The following is a 25,810-nucleotide window of genomic DNA, read 5'->3' on the forward strand; positions in this document are numbered from 1 at the left end:
CCTCAGGACATTTGATCAAAGACGTGGGCACATCAGCACCTCTGGATTACATATTTGTTTTCACGCAGGCACATATCTGGCCCCCTCGGCCTCCTTTCTTCGCCTGTGAAACTGAAACATCATGTCTAGAACTTTGGCATGGGGAGCTCCGCAGCTCATGAAAAATGCATGGGCTTCAGCTCTTTCTCAACTCTTTGCCTCTGATACTCTTGTCATATCATATCATATCCATGTCATGTCAGTGTGTATTAATTATGTAGCAGGCACACTCCAACAGACAATATTGATGCATCTGAACTAGACATCTTATGTATATATCACTAGATATGCGTTGACCAATCAATCAAGTTGTTTTGCGCAGCCTTGTGGTTAAATAACTCTTCCACCATATCCACAGGAAGTTAATTTGTTTCCTCGTCTACCTCTCCCTTGGGCTCTGTTTTACTTTTTTTACATTATTTTACTGTCTGTGGTCAACCGAGGTGTCTGACCTGGTCATCCCACATGGGTTTTAATGTTTTCTTCCACTTTGCCAGCACACGATCGCCCAACATATTGCAGACAAACGGCACCCAGCAGCACCTTTGGAAGTCGTCCCAAATTGCAAAGGTAATTTATTTCTTTGTGAGCAGAATTATACATGAGTAAGAGAGGTTGTATTGTAATATGAAATAGCTCAGCAGTTGCACACGTGCCAGATCCTGCTGGGGTTTTGTGTGTTGTGCTTTTACGAGCCCTCCCCGTGCTGTAATCTTATGGAACTGTGATGGCGCTCGAATGGATTTCCTCGCCAAAATGAATATCAGGAGGGATCACAGCTCTGGATGGTTCCTCTTGAAATATGGCCATTTCCCTCCGGTCCTCTTCTTCCTTCTGCAACTAATCGTCTCTCAGGATTAAAACCACAACAAGCACTTCAGAGATATTAATCTTCTTCCAGCAGCTCAATTGAAAGTGCCCTTTTAAAAGTTGTCCCAGCAAAGGTGTTGCTTGTGTTTAGCATGTAATGAAGACATCATTTAAGTTGGTAACCCTGCTGTTGCCAAGGACTTAGTCAGGGCTGTGTCATGCTAGCAGTGATTGGTGCAGTTTGGCAGGAATAATTGGAAGTTCAAAGCTTCGATCTGCGAGTGTAGCCTGGGGATAGGTTTCTGAAGAAGCTGACACTTCAGACGTATTATGAAGCCATCATGTCTAATTTGCACAGGCCTCTTTTGTAATTTACCCCCAATTCAGAGGATCAGTCTCCTGCTCTGCAGCACAATGCACACTCGCCTTGCATTGTTCATTGGAAGAGACACTGAGTGAATGATTCCTGGAGCTCGAATGATGTGCAGCACTGTTCCTGTCATATTTGTTGCTGTGTAATACTTCCTGATTCTCTGTTTCCTGCATTTTTTTCTTTTTTCTTTATTTTTTTGAGGAGGGCGGGGGTTTGGCGCAGAGCAGGCGAAGCTGCACTGTATGAAATAATTTTATTTTGTGCATCCAGTCCAAGCAACTTGTTTACAACCCAACTGCTGAAGCAACCGCTTGACAGATAAAGGGCCTCCAAACGTCACGTATAGTCTTTTCGGGGAAACCTCTTCAGAGGAAGGACGGGGGGTTTTCCACATGCCGCCCAGACTCTCTCACACACATATTGAGTTTGTCTGTGTGCATCTTTGAAGATGCAAATGTGTCAGCCACATGTAACAAACCACCCAGCGAGGAGCCGAGATGCTCAACTGCCTTTCTCACGGCTCCTTAAATGGCTGCCAGTGATCTTCAGCAGCTCTGTGTCTGCAAAGCTTGCAGCCTCCTCTTTAATGGACTGGTTAGTTTTGGGGGGATGTTGGATAATTTGTGCCCAGTTGTTTCTGTAAAGGAAAGAAATAGTCTTGTTTATTTACAGCAGAAGAGACGAGCTGCTAAAGCAGTTTTTGTTTACTTGTATGTTTTTTTTAACCTTCTATACCGAAAACCGTAAATTCATCACATTGTTGATCAAAGTAATATTTATACTTCACACTTGCTGGCTATCTCTCTCCTGGGGTGTCAGAACTTTTTGAAAAGTGCACCACAGCGTCCCATATCCTGACAGAGAAGCTGTTTGTGAATTATTAATGTCTTCCGTGGCTCTGTCACCTATCAAGGAGCTGTCCTGCTTCCTACCAGCGTTCCTGCAGCACTTCAGCCTTCAGCATCAGAAGTGAAAGGTCGAGGTGATATATCCTGTTCTGTCACGGTGCCCCCACTTGTGCAAGGTTTTACAAGGGCCACCCAGCTCGTCAAGCAAACTGATAATGAATCAATCTCTGTGAAACATTTATGATGATCCCCCCACCCACCCATAATCCTTTCCCTTACACGAGGCTAATTAGAGCACTGGCCTCCGTTGTCTTGAGTCAGGGAAGCCCCCGTTTGTTTTGTCGTATCAATATTTCTCCATTGATCTCCAGCTGAGGCGAGTCCGGATGCTCTTTCCACACATGCTGATTTGCATGTGCCGCCATGTGTGGGAGATGACATACTGGCTGCCTCTCCTTCTTGTTTCCACACCTACTGTGTTTCTTTTTTTTTAAGTTTTCTTTTTGCCTGAGATGGAAAGGTTTCTTGATTCCTAGCATGCCAGAGAAGGGTCCCTCTGAGGATTACACTGGCTAAGCCCTTATCACTCCAGGAAATTCAGTGCCTGCTTTAAAAAAAGGGGAAAAAAGTGGCAGGAGTAGAAAATCAAGGGGAAGTGTTATTCTTTTTAAGTTTCTCCCTATTCCCATGGAAAGTTATTACGGGTTTGAAGAAAAGTCCTTTTTTTGGCACTCAAGTTTTCTCGTAACTGCATTTCATATTTCATCCTTCCTCTTGCATTTCTTCTTCTTGAATTCTTTTTTTTTTCAAGCGGCTGGTGGAATTTTAGAAGTGGAAAATGTGAAGGCAGGTGCTCGAGAGAAGGAGAGGGAGAAAGAGGGAGGGGGGCTGTGCTCACTGGGAAGCGATGTTAAACATCCAGGGGAAATGTTTGTTATTCTAATGGGATACCACCATGGTAACAGCTTTTAGAGACTCCCAAGGCTTTGTGTGGAGTGTATGCACGCATTCATCAATCTCGCCTAATTTCTTTGGGGATTAGCAAATATAATCAGCCCCTTTCTTCAAGTCCTCACCTGTTTATCGACAAGAATATTGTGGTGAAATTTAGCAGAGCACAGCTCTGTTGGATGTGGGGAAGGCAATACACGGGCCATTAATATAAATCACAAACTGAAGTGCACTGCTGAATGGATTCAAAAGTCATTAGCCTCCTTTCACGCTGAATGACATCCTAGACAGAATAGCTTACATTTTGCACATACCGACTTGCTTTTTTAAAGAAGGATCCTTGGAACCAAGACCGAAGTGCCTTTCCTCACATTACATCTTCAATTTAAACATGCTTCAGAGGTAATGAATTGTGTTATTTTGAGCCTTAATGCCTTTATAAGGATTTAAAAGGAACCGAGTGAACTCATTTACAAGGAGAAGAAGAAGCCCCTGACTGATGACGAGCTTTCATGTTTAAATGGCTCCTTTAACTTGTAAGCCCCTCTCACCTCTTTACCTTTTTTCTCCCTCACTCCTTCCAGCAGATTTCCCAAAGTGGCTTATGTGAATTGCAATTGCCACATTGAAGCAGGGAGGATGCAGAATACATTTCTGCCCTAGTCGTGACCGGCTAACGGTGCGTTGAACTCGTAAGCGTCGTGATGGAGAGGTTTCGTGCACGCAGCATTTGCAGCTCTGTGGGAGTGTGGCCTAACCTAAAGCTAAGCCTCCAGCTGGAACAGCCTTCCATCACACCACTGCTCTCTTATCTACTGGCATTTCTGTCTGATACAAATAACCAAGACATGATATAGTTGGCTACATGTCATCTTTGGCATGGTACCACATTTTCTCTGTCCCTACCCCCACCTTAGTGAAATATAATGCTTTTAACTCACCAGATATTTATTTATATTTTTTTCTTCTTGGTTATTTTTTTCCATCCGTGGCAGAGACAGAGACCGCTGTGTTTGCTCATCTTGGCTACAGGCCAAAGGCTCTTTCTGATATAATCCCCACCATCGATCAGACTTTGTTTACTCTAACATCGTTTCTCTCCCCTCCAGCAATTAGAAGCCAACCTTCCACCTCCTGCTCCTCAGACTAGCTTTATACGTTTATTTTTCCCTTAAGTGGTAATTTTTCATGTTGCAGCTAAGCTCTAAGAAGTGTGGGTGTATATTGGGTAATTGATATTCTTCAACCAGCCTGGCATGTGAAAACACCAAATTTCTCTTTCTTTGTCTTTGAAAAGGAGAATTCTCCAGCCGCCTGGAAAAAAATACCGTGCCGAAGGTACATTATCGAGAGATGATTTGTGCATTTGCTATACAGCACTACACACCCTGTCCCTTTCATTTTGGCTGCACCACTTAGAAATGTCAAGGACTTTGAAATTTTAGAAATTGGTAGTGGTGGAAGCTGAGGCTGGCTCTCTTCCCCTGCTGAAGGGCTCTCGTCACGATAAACCAAACAGTAGAGTGACTAGTATTTCATGTATCTTGGCTAAAGAGGTTCATTTTTGAGGATATTTGGTAATGTTATGATCATAAACATCCACTTTTTTGGTCCACTGCCCAGCACCTGTGTCAAATGATGAAGTAAATCAGATCGCACAACACAAAAACACTAAATTCATGGTGTAGTCCCTCATGACGTGGTTTTCCTGGCATAAAGGTTGTGCAACGCACCTCAAAATTTAACTCGGTGAAAAATAAATCAAAGCATAAAGTCAAAGCATAAAAATAACATAAGCATGTTTCTCATGTTTTGCAGAACTTGTGAGTTTTTGCACAAGTGCATGGAGCTCTCATTTCCCTCTGCAGAGACTGGTTTGGGTTTGTCCATGTTTGGAGTAACTTACTATAAAACCAGCATTGTTAAAAATAGCAAAAAAAAATTCATTTCCTCTTTGCTGAAGTGGAAACGTTGCAATAAAAGCAGAACGAGAGAGTGCAACAGAAACAGGCTCAAGGAATAAATCGTAACATACATGAAGACTTAAACATCCACTGAACTTCCGCTCCACTGGAGAGATGATAACTCGTGGCAGGAGAAAACATCAGACCTTTAGTAAAGTTTCCAGCTCGAATCAATGAAAGAAAACGGATCTGCTTCTCCGCTCTCAACGCTGCTTTTTTAAATGAGAGAAAAACGTCACATATTTTCAGTCTGATTTTCCTCAACTCATTTATTTATTTGAGGGCGGATTATTGCGTCATCACATGGGTTTCAAGCTGCGGTTTTATTCCTGGTGATTGTATTTGACAAGTTACTTAGTGGATCCACCACCAAAACTGGATTGTGATCCTGAAATTGAACTGAAGTGAACAACCAAAGCAATATATTAACAAAGATGCAGATTTACTATTGCAAATTTCACAAATCTCTTAGTTTTGTGTCCTATTAAGTACCTGTCCTACAGTCAATGATGATGCAACTATTTACAGTTAAATAAGCTGAATACGTCTAAAAAGTGATACACTAATGTGAGTGGGATTCAACTTATTAAGGTTCAGTGCGAATCAGTGCAGTAGTAATAAATATTTCTGTGTCAGTTACCAAGACTATTTGTTTATTTAATATCTTATAAATGAAGAGCCACAGCCAAATAGATGGTCAAGTACCTTTATAAGACCAAGCTCACAGTTAGTAAATAATGATAATAAGTAGAAATTTCCTGAAGAAATTTTAAAAAGGGACCTGCCCGCTGGCACAAGATGGTGGCCGTGTGTTATAGAAGCCCAAAATCATGGTATTGGGATGACTTTGGGATGATCACCCTAAAATCATGGAACACCACGCTTTCCACGGCGAGCCGGTCATTTTAATGCAACATTTGTGGGGATGCACACTCCTAATCAAGAGATCATTTCCCTCGGTGAAGAAGAGCGAACGTCTGCACGCAAACTTAGTGGGAGTCTTAACTGGCCTGGCAGATAGAAAAATGCACACACCCAAAATGAGAAATTGTTTGAAGTTTTTTACTAATAATTTTGCCCTGGTGATTCGGAAAGCTTAGGAAAGTAATAGCACACCTCACACAGCCGAGTCGCTCGTTTTGATGTATAATTTGTGGGGGTGCACACTGTCATTTGAGCTGCATTAACATCCACGGAAGAATAATAATAAAGAGAACAAATCCTCCAATGCATAACAATAATAACAAATATATATATATAAAATAATAATAATAATAATAATAATGTGTGTAGACGTGTTTTCACTCCTTTAGTAACCCTTCATTGAGCTGGAAATTGTATTTTGTAGTTTTTTTAAATACCAAAACAAAAAGTTACTCATTTTTTCTTCTATAGTATTTGTTGATCCTCCTCCTGAGTTCAGGTGTTTTCTGTTCTTCAACAGACATCATGAATGGCACTAGAAGAAGAGTTATGCATAGCTGCTTTCTTAATACACAAAAATAACATTTCTTTTTTTCATTTGTCGTCTATTTTTGGGAGCAGATGCCTCAGTAAACAAAACTGCATTCAGACATTTTATCTAAAGGTTCAATAGATTAGATTTTACTGTTGCAAACACCTAATAATCTAAATAAGCTCTGCTGTTCCAGTTGTAATGAGCACATTTAGAAGTTGACATGAACGGATAAATCACAAATGTGAAAGCTTTGACCAGAGATGCATTGGGTTGCTAAGTGATTGATGTATTCTGTATATTTAATAAAACAACTTTGAACATTAATTCAACAAGGAAATATGTGTAAAACATGTCGGGTAAAACATTCCTTATTAAGACATATCAGAGAAAATTATGTAAATGTTTCTCTGTCTTAAAAAAGAAACATGTATTCAGGTTTAAAAACAAATGAAGTCTCACGTTACCAAACTGAAAAACCGTTTTTACTAATGGAAATAATATTGATGCTGTGGTTGTAAAGCAGCTATTGGAAATTTGAAATAAGCAAATGTTTTAACATAATTAATAAAAAAGTTCTGCATATTCTCAGGCTTAGTCTTTGATCTGATTTCATTTACAGTTTATCTTAGTTAAACAAAAATTAAAATAGTTTCAAAGATGAAACATATTCTTGTGTTTTGTAATATCATCAAACAACTCTATGAGGCATTCTGTCCTGCAGAGAGGTAATATTGAACCTGGTGCAGTCACAATTATCAAAGTCAAGCGTGTGCCGGTGCCTCTGGAGCATTTTAATTTAAAACCCAACACATTTCTTCACCCTGTTACTTTTGGCAGACGACACCAACGCCCACCAAACAGCCATGTCTGGGATCTGATTTTAGTTTCGAGCTCAAGTAAGTCTTATTTTCCGGCTGCCTTTATATATACAGTTTACATTTCTGAAGCAGGGGAAGAGTTATTACCTGACTGCTATTCTTTGTGGGAGAAAAATGTCTGCCAGAGACGGTGGAGAGCTGTAACTTCCACTCCCAGATAAGAACAGAAACTGGCCAACTTTTAATAGTATTGTTATGCAGTTATTTGGAAAAGCTTCTTCTGTGTTTTTCTTTTTTTGGGTTTCTGCAGTTTTCTGCTTTGATCACTAAAATTTAAAAGTCCTGCTGCGGTTTTTCCATCAGTCGTGATTAGCTGTGCAGCTGTAGCAAAGCACTCTTCACTCTGCAGTGAACTGTAGAGGCAGCTTAAACCTTTAGCGATGGCCGACACCTTCTCCTTATCAAAACATCCACGTAAGACGAGCCTTCAAAGCACTTATCCTTTAATTTACAGGACTAGTAAAGTTTTTGCTCCATGTTTGAGTTCCTGCCCTCGTCTGTGTTCGCTCGGTTATTTCTCCCTCGTGGGATGAATGAAAACCAAGATGATCAGAGTTGATTTGTAGCATCATCACAGCAACGGGAAGGTGCAGCAATGTGGCGTGAACAAAGCTCTGAACTTTCTTAGCCTTGGCTCCGTTTCTCGCTGGTTGTCATTCTATATAGCCATTTTATTTTTTTTGCATAATTCCACGGTGGATTGGCTCAGCTAGATTTGATTTAGAACCTCAACTTTCAAGGAAATTGAACTTAGGGTATGAATGTTCACACTACTCGCCTGGAGGCAATTGATTTCTTCTGAGCTTGAGTTTAGTGTTGTAGCGAAGTCTGCAAGGAGCATTGGCACCGTGCTACATGTCACACACGTCTAATGATAAATTCAACATAAGCGTAAGCTCATTTTGAAGTTTGTTTTGGTGAAATTTGGTTTGTATGTGATAACTGAGCCAGGATCCTAAAGACATTTTAACAGTGTAATGACAAAATGCACATTTTAGTTCTACAGAACATAATTTGTTTCACAGCGTAATTAATATCAACACGGAGCATAAATTAAATTTGAGTGTGATCATATTGTGCAAAATATATCAACACTTGCTGGTATTTGTTTTCTAAGAGGCTTTAATCCAACATAAATTGTTTAAAGTGAAATAAATGAGTTTGGAATTAAAAGATGTATTGCAATTATTTTACTCATAAAACCTGTTAACCGTTTTATAACCTTCCCCAAGGCCCTGGAAAAGCTTTTCAGAGCCTGATAAAATTGGTGATAATTAAGGGTTGTTGTCTCAGATTGAGTCTGGGAACTACAAATGAACAAAGAGCCAGCATTACAAAGTGGATTCAGAAAGGCTGAAAGAATTGGACGTTATTCAGACAAGTGGGTGGTAATTGTTAAAAAACAAAATTATAGAAATTGTGGGATCCACGGTTTCTGACTGAAAGCCTGCTTCACTTATGCTCATTTCATTAGTTTTTTCTGTCTTCCTTAATTGTAGTGTGGAGCATTGTTGCATCGGTCACATCAGAAACCATATAGATGCACTAGGCCAACTATTTATTTGCTATGTGTAGTAACATTAATACAAATAATATCATTGAAATATCACTTAATTTTATTTTTGTAATAAACTAGAACATTCAGATAAAATATATCTAAATCCTGCTACTTTGTTTACAAATCCTTGTAAGGTCTGTTCCCTAAAAGACCACAACAAAAGCTGTTGTATACGTTTTTGTACATTGAGGCTGTTCCTCTACCAGGCCTGCTCCTTGTCTTTCATCCTAATAATATTTTGTTGCACAACATTTTGAGGCAATCACTGCAAGAAATCAAATCCTATAACTGTCTAGGAGACTTTGGCACCTCACAGCAGGTATTTTGGCCCACTCTTCATGATGAAACTGCTCCAGTTGTCTCAGGTTTGAAGAGGGCATGTTTCAGCTCCTTCCAAAGATGCTCAATAGGACTGAGGTCAGGGCTCATTGAAGGCCACTTTAGAATAGTCCAATGTTTTCCTCTTAGCTATTCTTGGGTGTTTTTAGCTGTGTATTTTGGGTCATTGTCCTGTTGCAAGACCCATGACCTGCAACTGAGACCAAGCTTTCTGACACCGGCCAGCACATTTCTCTCTTGAATTCCTTGGTAGTCTCGAGATTTCATCGTGCCTTGCACAGATTCAAGACACCCTGTGCCAGATGCAGCAAAGCAGCCCCAGAGCATAACATAGCCTCCTCCATGTTTAACAGTAGAGACAGTGTTCTTTTTTTGATGTGCTTAATTTCTCCGTCTGTGAACATAAGAGCTGATGTACCTTGGCTAAAAGTTCAATTTTTGTCTCATCTGCCCATAGGACATTACCCCAGAAACTTTGTGACTTGTCAACTTGTAGTTTGGCATATTCCAGTCTGGCTTTGTTATGATTAGTTTTCATCAATGTTGTCTTCCTTGGTCGTCTCCCATGTAGTCCACTTTGGTTCAAAAAACAACGGATGGTGCGATCTGACACTGATGTTCCTTGAGCTTGAAGTTCACCTTGGATCTCTTTAGAAGGTTTTATGGGCTGTTTTGTTACCATTCAGATTATATGTCTCTTTGATTTTTCATTAATTTTCCTCCTGCGGCCACGTCCAGGGAGGCTGGCTACAGTCCCATGGATCTTAATTTTTTGAATAATATGTGCAACTGTGGTCACAGGATCATCTAGCTACATTTTTCTTTCTAATCTCCTGAGACAGCTCTTTCCTTCACTTCCTCTTGTCCATGTTGAGCATGGTACACACCATGTCACCAAACAACCTGGAGCCCTATATATAGGCCCACTGACTGATTACAAGATTATAGACACCTGTGCCTATTAGTGGACACACCATGAATTAACATGTCCCTTTGGCCACATTATTTTCAGTCTTTTCTAGGGTCACCATCATTTTAGTCCATGCCTGTTCCATGAGTGAATTTTTTAAAATAAGTCCATTGAAGCATGGTTGAAAAGTTATGTCTGACTGTCATCGGTTAAATTGCGTAGAATTTTTGTTCGTTATTACTTTTGTCAGATTCAAGTTATTTCTGTGGCCATTGTGGGTACACAGTGAAGTGTAGTGAGGACAAAAGAAGCATGATGACTTGGTTGATAAACAAGGAAAACCAATCTAATTTCCCCTGGTCCAAACAAAAATCAGAAAATCCCAGTTGTATTCAAAATGGCCACCCATCCAACTCTCCTCCAGTCTCTGTCACTTTCAGAGAGAAAAGATCCCTTGCCACACCCAGCAGTCCACCTATATACTCTCCGACCCCCTCTCCAATTCAGGTCGGCCAATCACCTTAGTCCACTCAGGCATTTCACTATATAAAGGCATCATTAGAGGCGGGCTTCCTCTTTAGCTGCTTCAAAATGGCTGCCACACAGGACACCTCCTGAGGGTAACAAACAAATTCATGTTTAACACAGATTACATTAGTCCTGCATGAACACTCTTTAGTTAAAGAAAACATGTTGCTTCTCAACAGTGGGTTTATCTTTCATTGACCGAAGGGTACCAACAATTTTGTCTATATCTGTGTATTCCTACTCTGAAAATGAGACCCAGATACTTCAAAGAATGAGATCCTGAATACAAGTGTCTGAAACTACCTTCCTTCATTGGGTGGCTGGCCTCAGCCGTAAGCTTGGTTTATGCTTGACGCATCATTGAGGTCCGCACGGCTCCACGCGGCCAAATTATGTCATTTCAGCAACCACGCCCCTCTGCATGGCCTCCGCACGGCCCAGAGTTTCCACACCTAGGAAATTTTCTAACCACACGGACGGTCCTGTGCGGAAAACACGGCGTAATAGCGGAGGTTCGTAAGTGCAGACATCTTTATGTTTCGGCCCATAAATATCACCGTGATCAAAATATTGTTAATAATTGCTGTCACAGTCGGAAAACACGAGGACGCAGTGAAAAAATGTAAACAATGATTTATACTTCTACAATAGTGTAGTGTTGGATGCATGCTGTAGAGCCCTATGCTGCCCCCTACAGTCTGGGAGAATATTGGCTCACAGTGGGGAAACGCCGCATAAGGTATAAACACTGCTAAAGTCGTCTTGGCCTGATTCAGCACTTCTCATTTCTACGCGGAATGTACATGCATCAAGCATAACCCAGCCTTTAAGGTGAAGAAGTCCATCCTCTAAAGGAGAACTGAAGTTAGAGCTGCTGTTCCTCCACACCAGTATGAGTTGAGGGGTTTCAAGCATCAAATTTGGATGTCTTTTTGATGTCTTCAACTGGAGGTTTCCCTGGAAGGACACCCCAAGATGGTTCTTCCTTTGCTGAATTTGATCATCTTTGGCCTGAAAACTGTTTGGGATCCCCCAAGAGGAGCTGGAGAATGTGACCTGTGAGAGAGATTTCCTTCCTCGACTTGTTACTTTTATGACCCAATTTTGGAAAAGTGTTGGAAAAATCAATGGATGCTTTAAAATTCTTTTGAGAAGACCTATCCCAGTTACTGACCAGAACGTTTAGAAATCTTGTAATTTTGTACTTACCAAAGTTACCGATTGAATGCTCCAGAACAACAGTAAAGTTTTCAGATGGTCAGTTACAAAACAAATAAAAAAAAAAAAGATCAGAAAAATAGTGTAAATTGTCAATTGTTTCACACTCTGAAACACAAATGAACACATCCACACGTCTGAGTAACCCAGTGGGAAGCTGCTATGTTGGTGGAGTTGATGCATCGGCTGACTTTCTGCTGACAATTCTCTTGTGTGATGATGATTTTAACCGATCACACCCACACGCTGTCATTAGATGGTGTTCCTGCCCAAAGGTGGCTGCCAAAGTCATCCTAAATGGTCCAGTTACTGAAGGAATCATATAGACATGAACAGGCTTGTCTAAGTTACAGAATATGACTTTGGTCTGTGTTCTGCATTAATGTCTATTTTTTGTTTCATTCCCACAAAACCTCTGCAGCATCTGCTGCAACTTTTCATTCTCTCATTTTAAATGCTAATTTTGTGATTAGGCAGAAACTGCTCAAAAAACTGTTGATAGCTCTTGGTGGTTTTCATCTGGGGCTCATCATTTTACTGTTTCAGTTAGATGATTTTTAAAGAAGGAGCATAAATAAATAAGAAGCTCTTTTTGTGCTGCATGTTCCCCCGTTTGGCTGGTACTAAGCACACAGTCAGGAGTTATTATTAGACTCAATTTAAGCAGCCTTGTGTCCTCCGTGGGCATCGAGCTCCTGCATTGCGTTTGACAGCCTTCACACAATATTGTGCAAGGGTGCTCCCTTAGCTTCTCATGCTGCTTAAATGTAATATGGCAGATGGATAGTATTTGCAGGGAGAGCAGGGGTCTCACCCTCCTTCTCGCTGCTTTTTTTCTTATATCGTCTCTTGCCAGTACCTCAGACATTTCAAGGGGGAAATATGTATCAAATTAACTCTTAGCAGCAGGGCCTCTGAGCTCCCTGCCCTTGTCATTTCAGCAATCAGAGCTTTGTTATTTTAGTCTTTCAACCAAAACCAAACTGGATTCAACGGCCTCAGCAATTACCTGTAATTTTCCAACCTGGTGCAGCGGCTTTCACCGGAGCAGCTCGGAACAGTGAGAGATTGTCTCCTCAGTTCCTAATTTTAGTGTTCAAGTTAAGTGCAATAATTCATTAACATCAGCAGAGTGGCACGTTTGGGAATGTTTGCTTTCCTGCGGCAGGAATGTCTGCCGAGGTTTGGTTTTGGCTGTGCACAGCCCCTCGAGCTGCTGGAAGTAGACACCCTGCAGCAGTGTCGACACTCTGACACTGAACCTCTGCTTTATTCATCTGACCCATAAATTAATACGCCCTTTCAAGCCAACTCAGAAGAGACAACTCTCAAGTCCTGACATCTGTTTTCACATAGTGGTTTTTTATTCCATTTCCAGACTCCCTACTCCCGATCTTGTGTTGAAATTGTGTAAGAAACTCCAGGATGCCAACCGAAGGTATGTGTGTTTGTGTAAGCCACAGTGTTGTTTCCCCCTTCAGAGGTACTGAAGGAGAGACCGCTCACACTAAAATGCTAATTGAGTGCAGTGTGGCAGACAAGGACGCTCGAGTGTGTGTGTGCATTAGATAATTTTAACTCTCTGCAAACCAAACAGTTGGCTAATCTTTTAATAATGGAGGCAAAAGAGAGCACAAATGTGGAGTTTTGCTGGAATATAAGGCATAAGATAAAGCAGCTTGGGTTTGTTTTTTTCTGTCTAAGATTACATAGTTTTTAATGGGAGGGAAAAAACATTTCTTCTGGCTTTGTTTCTTTCATTCCACATCTTCACAGAGGTACCATATGGTATGTGTAAAGGGGAGACGGTTTGTGCTATGCAATGAATAATTTTGTGGATCAGTGTTGGCATTTAAATGCGCTTGGCTTTAAATCTTGTCTGTTTTTGATCTTAAGTACATTCCTTGGCATCCCGATCCCCCCGCTACGGCCGGCCTTCTCCCACAGCCAACACATTTTTGAAACCGAAGAGCCTTACAGGAGTGAAAAGGGCATCCGTTCTTGGAGACCCCGACACTGATCCTGAAAGACTTTTAGTGGGATGCCTCTCAAATGAAATCAGTTTCTTTAACACTGCAGAAAGACCTTAACTGCAAGTCAAAACCTCTTTTCCCCCTCCGCTGTCAAGTAGCTTCCACCATTACCTTACCGAGTGGAGGCCTCTGAGGTTAATGTAATTACAATCTCTGATGGTTTTACAAATTGCAGGCTGGTAGTGTGACACACCTTTCCTTCGAGTGCTGCTGCGGTTGGGTCTAATGTCTTGTTTTATGCACACTGATTAATGCGACTTTGGCCAGGTGTGTTGGTTTTCAACCTGACCTTCAGGCTAAATCTCTTTTTTTCACTTACTCCACAAGAAACCCTTCCGACATCAGGGAAAAACATCCCCGAACATAATAACAGGATAATATTTAAACCACAGAGTATCTTGGAAGGGGGGTGTTGCAGCAGTTTGTAAGGGATGGCTCTGCCCAGTTGTTAAAACCGGCATTCATGGCACTTTTACGCCACCCTGGAGATCTTTCCCCAAATGATAGCCTCCTTCCCTCGTCTCCGAGCGGTCTTCGACACTGCGGTCCTCCTTTCTTTTTCCAGTACTGCTGGCCTCCTTCCAGCCCCCCTCAGAAGAAGTGGATGAATTCCTAGATGTCTGATAAGCTTCACCAGAACATGATTCCTAATGGAAGAGAGAAGAAGAAGAGGAAGATGCTATCGGTGTGCTTGAATTGCCTCGGAGCCAGATCAAACATCCTAAAAGTGCAGGGGATGCTGACTCACACTGCTAAGGTTGCTACACATCCATCCTCTCTGCTGTTTAATTTAACTTGTTTCCAACTGAAACCAACAGGTCATTTTAATGTAAACAAAACATCATTATCATCGAGAAGATCTCAAGGACCTGTTCTTTTTTATTTGAAGTAAGAAAAAAAACTAAATGCAGTGCTTTTCATCCTTGTAATAGTTTTCCCTCCACTCAAGGCCCTTTGTGACTCCATTACTTCTATTTGTTTGCCCTCTTTGTTCTTCCTGTTTATTGAGCCAGAAACAAACACAGCCCCCCCCCCCCCCCATCATATGTGAACGTCTGCATGTTTGTGTGTAAAACAGCAGGACCTTCTGGATCTTGGAGTGAAATATATCTTGCAGCTGTAGCGTAGCATGCCAGAGGTGACTTGATGGAGATGGAGTCATACTGAGCTAATGAAGCTCCAAACCTCAGCTATCGATCCAGCTCACAACGGTGCTCTACAGAGATAACTGAGCAGGGGAGCAGCGTGTGGCATCACGCACGCTCTGATCAGTGTGACATCTAATTCTTTGTAATGAACCTGGTAAACCAGAGAGCATGATGGGGGGCTGTCTAATGCAATGACAGGGGTAGCCTGGGCGGCTTTTGAAAGGCTTTGAAACACTGCTGGTTAGCTCACGGGACTGTCTCTGGAACAAAAAGAAGCACCATTAGAACAAACATCTAAAATCGTACAAAAGACTTAAGTTATGAAAGATTATGTTTCATGTTTCTCCTTCTTTTTAGGAAAGCTTTGCATCTGGAGTGCCTAGTGCTGCTTAACAGGAAGAAGCATGGTGTCATGGTGAAAATATAAGAGCAAAACACAACATGAGTTAGAGATGCACCAAAAAAAAAAAAACCTGGTGATTGGAATTTGGTTTCATCAGTGATCAGCCCTTTTAAGACTCAAGAATCAGATTTTTTATTTTTATTTGGGGGGGTCGTCTATAAATGCATCATTAGCAAACAGGGTTGGAAGAAAATATCAAAAATACTGAAATGTTACAATATTTAGTGATATTATAATGAATCAATGTTTTAAAGCAGTGTGTGAGGATTTACATGCAAACCTTTACAGCATTTCTTTCGTGTGGTGGGATTCAAACCGACGGCTAGGTGGCAGCAGTTATTACTTGCTTCATTATGATGGAACAATGAGATGTGATAAAACTGCATGTGTCCTGTGAGCGTCTGGCCTGAGTTTTCCAGTTAAAGAGAGACTAGGCAGGTTTGGCTTGCTTTTAGCACCCCCTAGTGTCTGCTTAGTACAACTAAAAGCAAAACCTATCTCCTCGCTGTGCGTTTGTCTTTTTAATACCTTAATCTATCAGCTGAAACGTCTCCCCAGCCTTCTTTAGTGTCTACAGGAGTTATTCATCACTAAATTAAACAAATCAGCTATGTTCATGGTTGAAAACATGCAGGAAATGTGCTGGAAGCAGACTGCAGCGCCAGGTATGTCAGCTCAGAGTCCAACAGACCAGACTGGCACTCTGAAGTTGCAAGTGCCATATTCTGGCCACAGAGAGGGGTGGGCATCTTAGTGATGTTTCATTAACCCTGTAAAAGGTCATTTTAGTGCATCCTGGCTAAAGAAAACGATTTAAAAATATGAAAAAGTTGCAAAGTATCCCTTTAAATTCAGATTTAAAAATTGCAAATATTGTCTGGCTTTTAGGACAGCTTTTTTTTACCCTCTGTTATGAATGTTAGTGTGAAAGACCATTATTAGATTTGTGCATGAACAAACCTTCATATCTAGCTTGTGCTGGTTTATTATCATAGTGCCAGGGTATCTCAGGCCATGATCTTCTAGCACGTAGCTGTACCCTGACATGATTCCTGAAACGTAGCTATTATCAAACTTACATCCGTTTGTTAAAAGATGCAAAATACTCTGCAAAGTTGATCATTTAATGTGTTTCTCATTCTAACAGAGTCTCTTCACATTAAACAGCATCATTTTATTCAATATTAACATAAAAAATTGATAAACCTTCAGAGAAAAGTGTGATTTGTGGTTGTATAAATAAAATTTTTAAAGGTCTAGGGATTTCATTCAGTTTGGAAACATTTCAGCAGAGATAATTACTCTTTTCACCGAGGTGGTGATGGTTTAAATTTCCTCCATCATTCCTGAGTAATAGAAAGTGTCAAAACTGTCATGACACACTACTTTGAACACTCCCACTTATCCTTGCTGAATTAAAATAGACCTGAAGAAAAAAAAAGCGCTCCTTTTCCCATGACCACCTCTGCTGCTGGTGCAAATGAAAATGCCCTTCCCAAAATAGATCATTTTTACCCTTCAGATGTCCACTTTTATTTTAAGCCTGGTGACACCATGAGCTGCCCTGGGGAAGGCACTGATACCATGCAGGGAGGCGGGGGTGTCGTAACATGCCGCTGAGCTGTTAGGCTTTCTATGGTTAGATTACTGCTAATTTAATCTCAGACTAGCATTTAAACAATTTCTTTGTCTGAGTAAAGTGGAAGTCTCTCTTCGTCTTTGGGGTAAACATCCAAAATTGATACTCTGCCTTTCCAGCTCTTCCCTCAAATTACCACTTGACGTGGCCAGATATCGCTCTGCGTTGTTGTCTGCCAGGAAAATGCATATCTGAATGCTTTATTGAATGTTTTGGCTGGGTGGAAATTGCACAAAGTGTAGCCAGCACTTTGATCTTCTTTGATCTTCTTGACCTGGAAATGTGATACTCAGCCCAACTTCGCAGGCGTCTCTGACACCTGGGAAACTGGATCTGGTATTATTGACACACGATCTGCACTGCAGTACTAAAGACTGGACTTCTCTGGTTTCATAGATGTCAAACAGAACACTGGTGTTAACCAGTATTTCACAGGGCTCAAACTGGGAGCTTTAATGTTCCCCAACAAGCCAAATGAGTTTTCATTTTAGTATGCAACAAATACTACCAAAGAAAAGGGACCTTAATCCCATTTTGTTGCTGACACTAAAGTTTTTGTTCAAGAAAACAATTGAGCCATCAAATCCAGGTAATGTGGTGCTTTTCTTTCTTCAAGACCAATGCTAAAACCCTTTTTATGTCTTGGATCTACTAAAAGTGGCAGATCCTTTCCACACAAAAAAATATGTTGTTCTTTTCATTTGAATGTGTTGTAAAAATAAATCACAACCAAATTCATCCAGTTTTCTCATTTTTAATGTAAAATATATAATTTTGGTGTCCCACAAGTACTTTAAACTTGGTAGTTTAGGCCCATGTCTCTCAAGGCTTTGACACTACTACTTTAAATCATCAAGTTGATATTGTGGTGAATGAATTTGCTGAATTCCCTCTAGAGGTTGTTTAATACCAAAAAGAGAATGATTGTTTGAAAATTAGGACATGGCACCTTGAAGACATGCCAATCACCCACCACCCTTCACGCCAGAGTTCTTAACAAATGATCAAATTGTAGCCATTTAGGTCAAATGATGAAAATATGTGTCATTTCATGCATTTTTACAAGATCACACATAATTTTTCATTATTTGAACAGTGTGATGTAACTGGAATTCACTGACCAGTGTTCTAGTGGTAGTGTCTGCCCTGGTACTGGGAGTTCGGGGTTCAAATCCTGGTCGGGTCATACCGAAGACTAACAATGGGACCCAATGCCTCCCTGCTTGATACTCAACTTTAAGGGGTTGGATTGGGGGGTTCAACCACCAAGTAGTTCCCGAGCGCAACCACTGCTGCAGCTCACCGCTCCCCACGAGGATGGGTCAAATGCAGAGATTAATTTCACCAGTGTATGATGATGACTTTGGGATTTTAACTTGACTTTGTACTGTAGATTTTTTTTGTTTTCTATGTCAGTCTGCTTTGGCAGCCATCTTGAATTTGAATTGACAAACTCCCTAAAATCCAAGTCCATCCATCCATTTCCTTTACCCGCCTATCCACGCAGGGCTGCGGGGGGATGGTGTCTATCTCCAGCAATTGCTGGGTAAGCAGGCGGGGTACACCCTGGACAGGTTGCCAGCCCATCGCAGGGCAACGCAGAAACAAACAGGACCAACAACACACACTCACACCTAAGGACAATTTAGAGAGACCAATTAACCTGACAGTCACATTTTTGGACTGTGAGAGGAAGCCTGAGTACCTGGAGAGAACCCACGCGTGCACAGGGAGATGCACATGCAAACTCCACAAAGAAAGACCCCAGGTTGGGAAATGAACCCAGGACCTTCTTGCTGCAATGCAACAGTGCTAACCACTGTGTGGCCACAATGTTAAAGTTTCATTACAAAATAAACATTTCAGATTTGATGTTTGTTTTTGCTTTTTTTAAAATCATTTTAAGGTCTGGAGACATCACTTTTGTAACGTGTTTTGCAGAATGTACAAAGAAAAGGGCTTTAAAAAAATCTCATCACATTTTTTGGTTACATTTTCCATTCAGACATCAGTTCATCTCCTGCAGTTCTGAACAATCTAATGTGATGGCTGAGCTGCTGAGGTCAGAAGTAAATTACACCGAGCTGATGTGTGATTAGAGAAACTGTTGCTTGGCTTTTAAAGTTCACCACCCTTCAGGTTACTCGGTGGAGCCTCTCGCCTTTGATCAAGGTTAACATAAAAGTACCAGTGACAGTTTATTTTCTGCTTGCTCCAAAAAAAGACAGCTTGTGTCAGAGAACAATCTCTTCCTCTGTCACGTTGGCACACCCTAAAAGAAAAATGTCAGGGTCAGAGACGGGCCATTAGCCCAGAGTGAGCTCTTTTTGTGTTGCCATTCCCATTGAAAACACCTTTTTTCTGCCTTCAACAGATGATACCATGACACTGCAACCACAGGCTTGACCCTGGCTTTAACTTAAGGACATCTTAAAAAAAAAAGCTAACATTGAAGCCCTTGGGAGGAAGAAGGACGTCTGTTCAGTGAATGACACCTTGAATGGCTAATAAAGAATTCACCTGCTTTGCACAGCTGCATTGTAATACCTTGTACATTAAATTAACTACACAGCGTTATTCTCTTTACTTTTTCACTGAGGTTGCTTCTCTGTTGCTGCAAATGTCATAGTGTTTTAATGACTACGTTTACATGCAGCCAGTATCCGGGTTATGATCGGGTTAAGGTCGGCATTCGGGTTTCTGAGTTGATCAGAATAACCCGTTTACAAGCACAAATAGAAAGAGTTACCTCTAACTTGCATAACCCGATGTAAATGCGGACGTTGGGGTAGCGTCAGAACGTATGGACTACGTCCAGACGCAATATGCATCATTTCCGGTTCTTCTTGTTCTGGTATCCGTTGAAAACAACAACATTTTTCCCAGTTCGGAAGAGATAGCGACCACGTTTGTTTGCGCTTTAGTTTCCTCGTCACTCCAAAAGTGTGGTGCTGTGCTGCGACTCGCCATGTTGCTCCCAACTTGTTGTTTACTTCCGGTGTTCTGGCGCATACAAGACGTCTCGCTACTCTAAAGACCAAGATTCCTTGCGAACAGAGCATGCGCAGAACACACGCTTTGATGGGGATATCCCGATATGCGTTTATACGACCAAACATTCGGGTTAGAAAAGGGTTACCCCAGGTGTAGTAACCGGGTTTTTAAAAACCCGGTTATGAGCATATCCGGGTTTTTGGCGGTGTTTACATGGACCTGCGGAACCGGGTTATTGTGAATATTTGGGTTTTAAAAGGGTTACTGGCTGCATGTAAACGCACTGAGTGAGAACTGCACTGTACTCACAATAGAAGCTTTTCAGCCAGATTAAATGTATCAGTGTGCTGAAACTTTCCTTCTCCCCCCCCCCCCCCCCCCTTGCCCCTATTGTGACACAGTGGTTTTACAGAGGAGCTTGTTGGTGAAAAACAAGGTTAAGAAAGATCAGTATCAAAGGAGGAGTGTTTTTGTGTGGCTTGCGGGAGAGTCTCGCTTCAGGTTTCCACCTGAAACGCAAAGGTGTTTTCTTACCTGATTTGTATTCATTCACACAATGAGTGGGCCTGCCTCTCTTGTTTCCAAGTAAGGAGAGTCCAGACGAGACTTTTGTTCACCCTATCATGGGATACGTGCATGTTGCTGCTTTGGAGTTCAGCCATAGGCTTTGTCCTGAATGGATTTTTTTCTTCTCCTCTTTGTTGCTCTGTGTATTCTCTAAGAAGCTTTTTCAGATAAGTGTTTGAGCGCTGCTGTTGACTATTCCTTTCTTTTGGATCCAGTGTTATGTCAGTAATATCAAGCTGTGCCACCCTAAAACTGCTTTGTCAGAATCCCAAACCCACAAATTACCAGTTTAAAGGGTTTCAGTTCGGAGGAGCCCGTCACAGTTCAGCTCTTCCTGGCCCACATTAGGCTGTCAAAACAAAGATAGTGTTGCCTGTACACTGAGACTGTTCTGATTAATTTGTTTGATTCCGTTCACGTCAGTCAAACGTCTGAAAATGTGATGTGGTAATTATATTGCTGTCTTCTGGTTTGTGTTTTAGGGGTTTTTCCTGACTGTGTCTCCAGAGTCGATCCTCAAAGTGGCGAAGCACGCTTCGGAAAATAACAAGATCTTCTGCATGAACCTCTCGGCGCCGTTCATCAGCCAGTTCTTTAAAGAGCCCCTGATGAAGGTTATGCCTTATGTTGATATCCTGTTTGGAAACGAGACGGTGAGTGAAGCAAAGCGTGCGTTCAGAGCTGAAGACGTGTTCATTAATGTCGTCTTGCTTCCGCAAAGGAAGGTATACTCAAGAAAGGATTCTTTACAGATCAAAGGGGTCATGGTAAACATCCTTGAGGAGAAATACAACTCTGCATACATCTTAAAAGAAAATAGAGTAGTTCAAGGGTTTCGCTCGATTGTGCCTTTTGGCATTGATGTTTTCTGTCTTAACTGGTGCAGAAGTTGTAACAAACACTTATGCGTTCAACGTGATAACTGGCAACAACTCTATGCATGCATCTTGCACCTTGCATGATGGTATACCCTGGGGTTTTAATAGACTATACACTTGCACTTGACTTACAAAATGTATGAAAGTATATACGATTCTCCTACATTTATGACATATTTTATGCAATCAAATTAACAGAATGGTGTCAGAATATATTGGTTCATGGGTCACGGTGCAAGAGAGTTGTGGCATCATCTTAGAATGAGATCCAGACACTACATCTTTACCTGTAGGTGCTCCTATTGATCTAATGCACAGAATTGGCAGAAGTCAGACAGGAAGTACTAAAGTTTTAAATGACCCTCTGCTTTTTGCAAGGTTGACAATGGCTAGCGAGTTTTTAATGGCTGTATTAAAAGTAATATTATCATTGTTTTACAGGGAGCTCTAAACAACATCACAACATCACAACATGCCCGTTATAAAATGTAAGTCGCTTTGGATAAAAGCGTCTGCTAAATGCATAAACATAAACATTTATGGGGTATTACATTGTTACCACCTAACTCTTATGCACATATTAGGACCATTTTCATTTCTGGGTCATTTTAACGGACCTTCTGGGATGCCCATGTCTCAATTTCACCGGGCCAGTTCAGCAGGACCACTTTCCGGCCCAATTCAAGAACCAACTGAGTAGCTGTAGTTGGGTATGTACTCGAAAACAGCCTGGCAGTTACTGGGTGGGACTTGTGGTTAACTCATGCTGGTTGGTTGAAATTACATCTGGAGACGTAGCCAAACAATCAGCAGTAATCTGAAGGTTGTATGCTTGACGCCGTCTCCTGCCAGAGAATGCCGCTGCTGTCTTTGGGCAAGGCACTTAACCTGCCTTGCCGGCTGGTGGTGGTCGGAGGGTCCCGGGAACACCAGAGTTTGGTAGCCTCTCCTTCGTCAGTGCGCGCCAGGGCAGCTGTGGCTACATTATAACATCACCTGTGTTTGAATAGGTGGATGATTGATTGTGTTGTGAAGCGCCTTGGGGGGTTGTAGAACGCTAAGAAGGTGCTATACAAATACAGGCCATTTACCAATTCCCAACATTCACCCATCTTGACTTGGGACGGGGAAGGCATTGGTTGATTTAGCGTCCAGGAAGCATTAGGGAACGTCTCAGCTAATAGAAGCTAACAGTTAGCTTTAGCAACTCCACCACACAGCAGAACTCCTCCAGGCTTGTGTTATTTGTGGAAACAAAACATCAAAGTTTCAGAGCAAACAGAGTCAGTGGTAAAATTGTGTCAGTCAATCTGAGGTGAGATATTCAAATACCAGGATAAATAAGTCAAAATCTTGCTGTCTGAAGCTACTTTCTCCTCCAGCTTTGCTGATACAGGAGCTTATGGGCTTTTTTTCCCCTGAGTATGACTTACAAAGCATTCATTCCTACTAGAAAACACTGCAAATTCATTGATTAAACAAGTGCTCAACACTTTTGAGGCATCATTTTCCAAATCCTTGCACAAGTGACATATTTTGCTCAAACTGCATCTACATTTGAATGCCCTCGGGTGGAGCTTGTGAAACAAAACTGAATTTAATCAACTAGAACTGAGTTTTTCTGAGTTTTTTTGCACACAGTGCCTCCTGAGATATGGTTAATGGTAAATGGCCTGTATTTGATGTAGCACCTTCTAGAGTCCTGGAACCCCCCAAGGCGCTTTACAACACAATCAGTCATTCACCCATTCACACACACACACATTCACACGCTGATGGTGATGAGCTACGATGTAGCCCCGGGGCGCACTGACCGAGGCGAGGCTGCCGAGCACAGGTGTCACCGGTCCCTCCGACCACCACCAGCAGGCAAGGGGGATTAAGTGTATTGCCCAAGGACACAACGACAGCGACAAACTGAGTGGGGCTTGGACCTGCAACTTTCCAATTACGGGGCGAGCACTTAACTCCTGTGCCACCGTCACCCACAAATATATAGATATAGAGCGATAATAAGTTATAAAGTGCATTTAGGATTTTAGATGCACTCTGACATCTCAGTTAATGCGCATGAGACTCAGGATCCAAAACTACAAAAAGAGGAAATCCATCCATGAGCTGCACCCACTAAAAATCCAAGTTAAACACTTGTCCCATTAGTGATTCAGAATCAAAGTATCGTGCCTAATTGGCAGAGATTAGGGCGCCTTGAGTTCTTTATACATTGAGTTAATATCAAATCCTCATAATTTGTTTGAATCCAAATTCTTTATTCACTGTTTGATTTCACTAATTGTTCGTCTCCATTAAACTTCTCACTTATTACTGCCTCATAAAGGGATTAATGGAATTAGCCCAGCGATCATTCATCTCAGTCTCTGCACCACTTCATGCTGGTTATTCTATTGATTTTGATCTACTTTGTGGAAGTATGTTACTGGTTGGAGGTGAAGCTGTGGTCATAGGCTGCAGTGTTGCTGGAAAGTGTCCTCTAACGGGTCAGATTAGCTCCACTCTGAGGCACCACCTGCACAAACTTCACCTTTTTTAGGAGTGCGGATGTTCAGTGCCCCCCCCCCCCCCCCCCCCCCCCACTGCTAAAGCCACTAAACAGAGCCCTGTCTTCACGTTAGAGATGGAGTTTACAGAACAGGACAGAGCTGGAAGAAACTGCTCAGCATTTGAGGATTTATTGCTGTTGCTGACTTCAGCTTTTTCCTCTTTTCTCTCCGCAGCCAACATAAGGCCTCCCTGTTACATATGCACCTCTCTCTCTCTCTCTCTCTCTCTCTCTCTCTCTCTCTCTCTCTCTCTCTCTCTCACACACACACACACTCACACCCTAATTGCTGTGAGGAACAGTTCTGTCTCCTAAACTATGGTGTGCATGTTGTGAGTGTATTTAGCTGGGTGGTGCTTTCATTTTATAGTTTAATGACTGGAAAGTAAAAAAAAATCATATTTGTCAAATAAAATGATCTTTTGCAGTGCACGTAGATTAAGAGCGTTTCAGTGAGACAGAGCAGTCAGACGCCTGAAGCAGACAGGTCTCCAAGGCTCAGTGTAAGACTAATGCCTGTCCAGTGTGTGTTGACTCCTTTTGGCCTCCCCCCTCCTGTTTGCCTCCCTGTGTTGGCAGCTGGGAGGAGACTGCTCATACAGTCAAGCCCCAGACCTCCCATTGTGCACAAGCCAGACAAGGTTGGCGGTCATGCAGTGGTGCATGATGAGTGACAGGCAACAGGGCTGCCTTGCCCACGCTCACCCCCTCCAGCCTGCCTGCCTGTCCTTTCACCCCAACTTCAACCCCCCATAGCGATGGGTAAGCCTCTGCCCGCAATGCTTTCATAACAAGTCAATGACAGTCCGCATCATGCAGTCTGACTCCTATTGCCTTGCAGAATGTGCCATAAGGGAAGGCTAATGTGTCTGCCTGTCTCTGGCTTCCTCTCCCACACTCACTGAGTCACCACACAGAGCTCCCCTCATTGGGGGAAATGTGCTTAAAAGGCGTCTCTAATGTTTTGAAAATGACATTATTTTTGGAGAATTGATTGCTGCGTCAGAGCTAGCAGCTTATTGCAACCAGATCACCATTTCTTCTTTTTTTTTGTTGCTTGTTTGAAATCCCAAAACAGTCATGCAACACTGCAGACTTGAAAAAATATCAATAGTCTCAGTTTCATCTTTTGTTTTTTCCCCCTGCTTCTGAAGTGGAAATGTGTCTGTGTTCCTACCCGGGGTAATTCAGCTATAACTCCATCCTGCTGGTACTTGTTTAAAACCTGGCATCAGCGCGGGCAGCCTGGCCTATCGGCAGCCGTGTGCTTATATAACAGTCTCCCATCCGTCCTGTAATTACCGCCTTTTTGGGGCATGGTGCGGTGTCTGTTCCTTCACCGTAGGGGCGGGGTCCAGAGCGACGCCGTTCCTGTGTTGCCAGGGCTTTTGAGACGGTGCCGACAGAGGCACACGGACATCACAGGCAACTTGACTTAATTGGCAAACATGTCGCGTGATAACCTGGGAACAGCACAGGCCTAATTGAGTCCTCCTGTGCCATTCTCCTCTCACTACCTGACATGGAATCCAGGGCATTACGTTTCTCTTGGTTTAATGGCCGCAGTTAATTAGGACCGAATGAGGGAATCATTACCGCTGGAAAAACCACATGCCAGTGGATCCGTCGATGAAATTATCCACAATTTGCTCTTGCTATTTGAGCATATGAGATAAACCACACAATGGGGGTGAGGGAGGATTGGATCATTAC

General features: G+C 42.0%; 1 protein-coding gene across 6 annotated transcripts in view; it reads left to right on the forward strand.

Annotated features, from left to right (window-relative positions):
• LOC107387556 (adenosine kinase) overlaps nt 1-25,810 on the forward strand; it is a 194,848-nt gene that overhangs the window by 92,026 nt on the left and 77,012 nt on the right. For all 6 annotated transcript variants that reach the window (XR_011516908.1, XM_070545649.1, XM_070545650.1 and 3 more), the window contains exon 7: nt 21,142-21,312. Coding sequence is in view for 5 of the 6 variants with exons in the window: in XM_070545649.1 (XP_070401750.1) it covers nt 21,142-21,312 (171 nt within the window). In the remaining variant the exon portion in view is untranslated. The remainder of the gene's footprint in view (nt 1-21,141; nt 21,313-25,810) is intronic.

The sequence above is a fragment of the Nothobranchius furzeri genome, chromosome 16 (genome assembly GCF_043380555.1).
Source record: "Nothobranchius furzeri strain GRZ-AD chromosome 16, NfurGRZ-RIMD1, whole genome shotgun sequence".
Taxonomy (NCBI): Eukaryota; Metazoa; Chordata; class Actinopteri; order Cyprinodontiformes; family Nothobranchiidae; genus Nothobranchius; species Nothobranchius furzeri.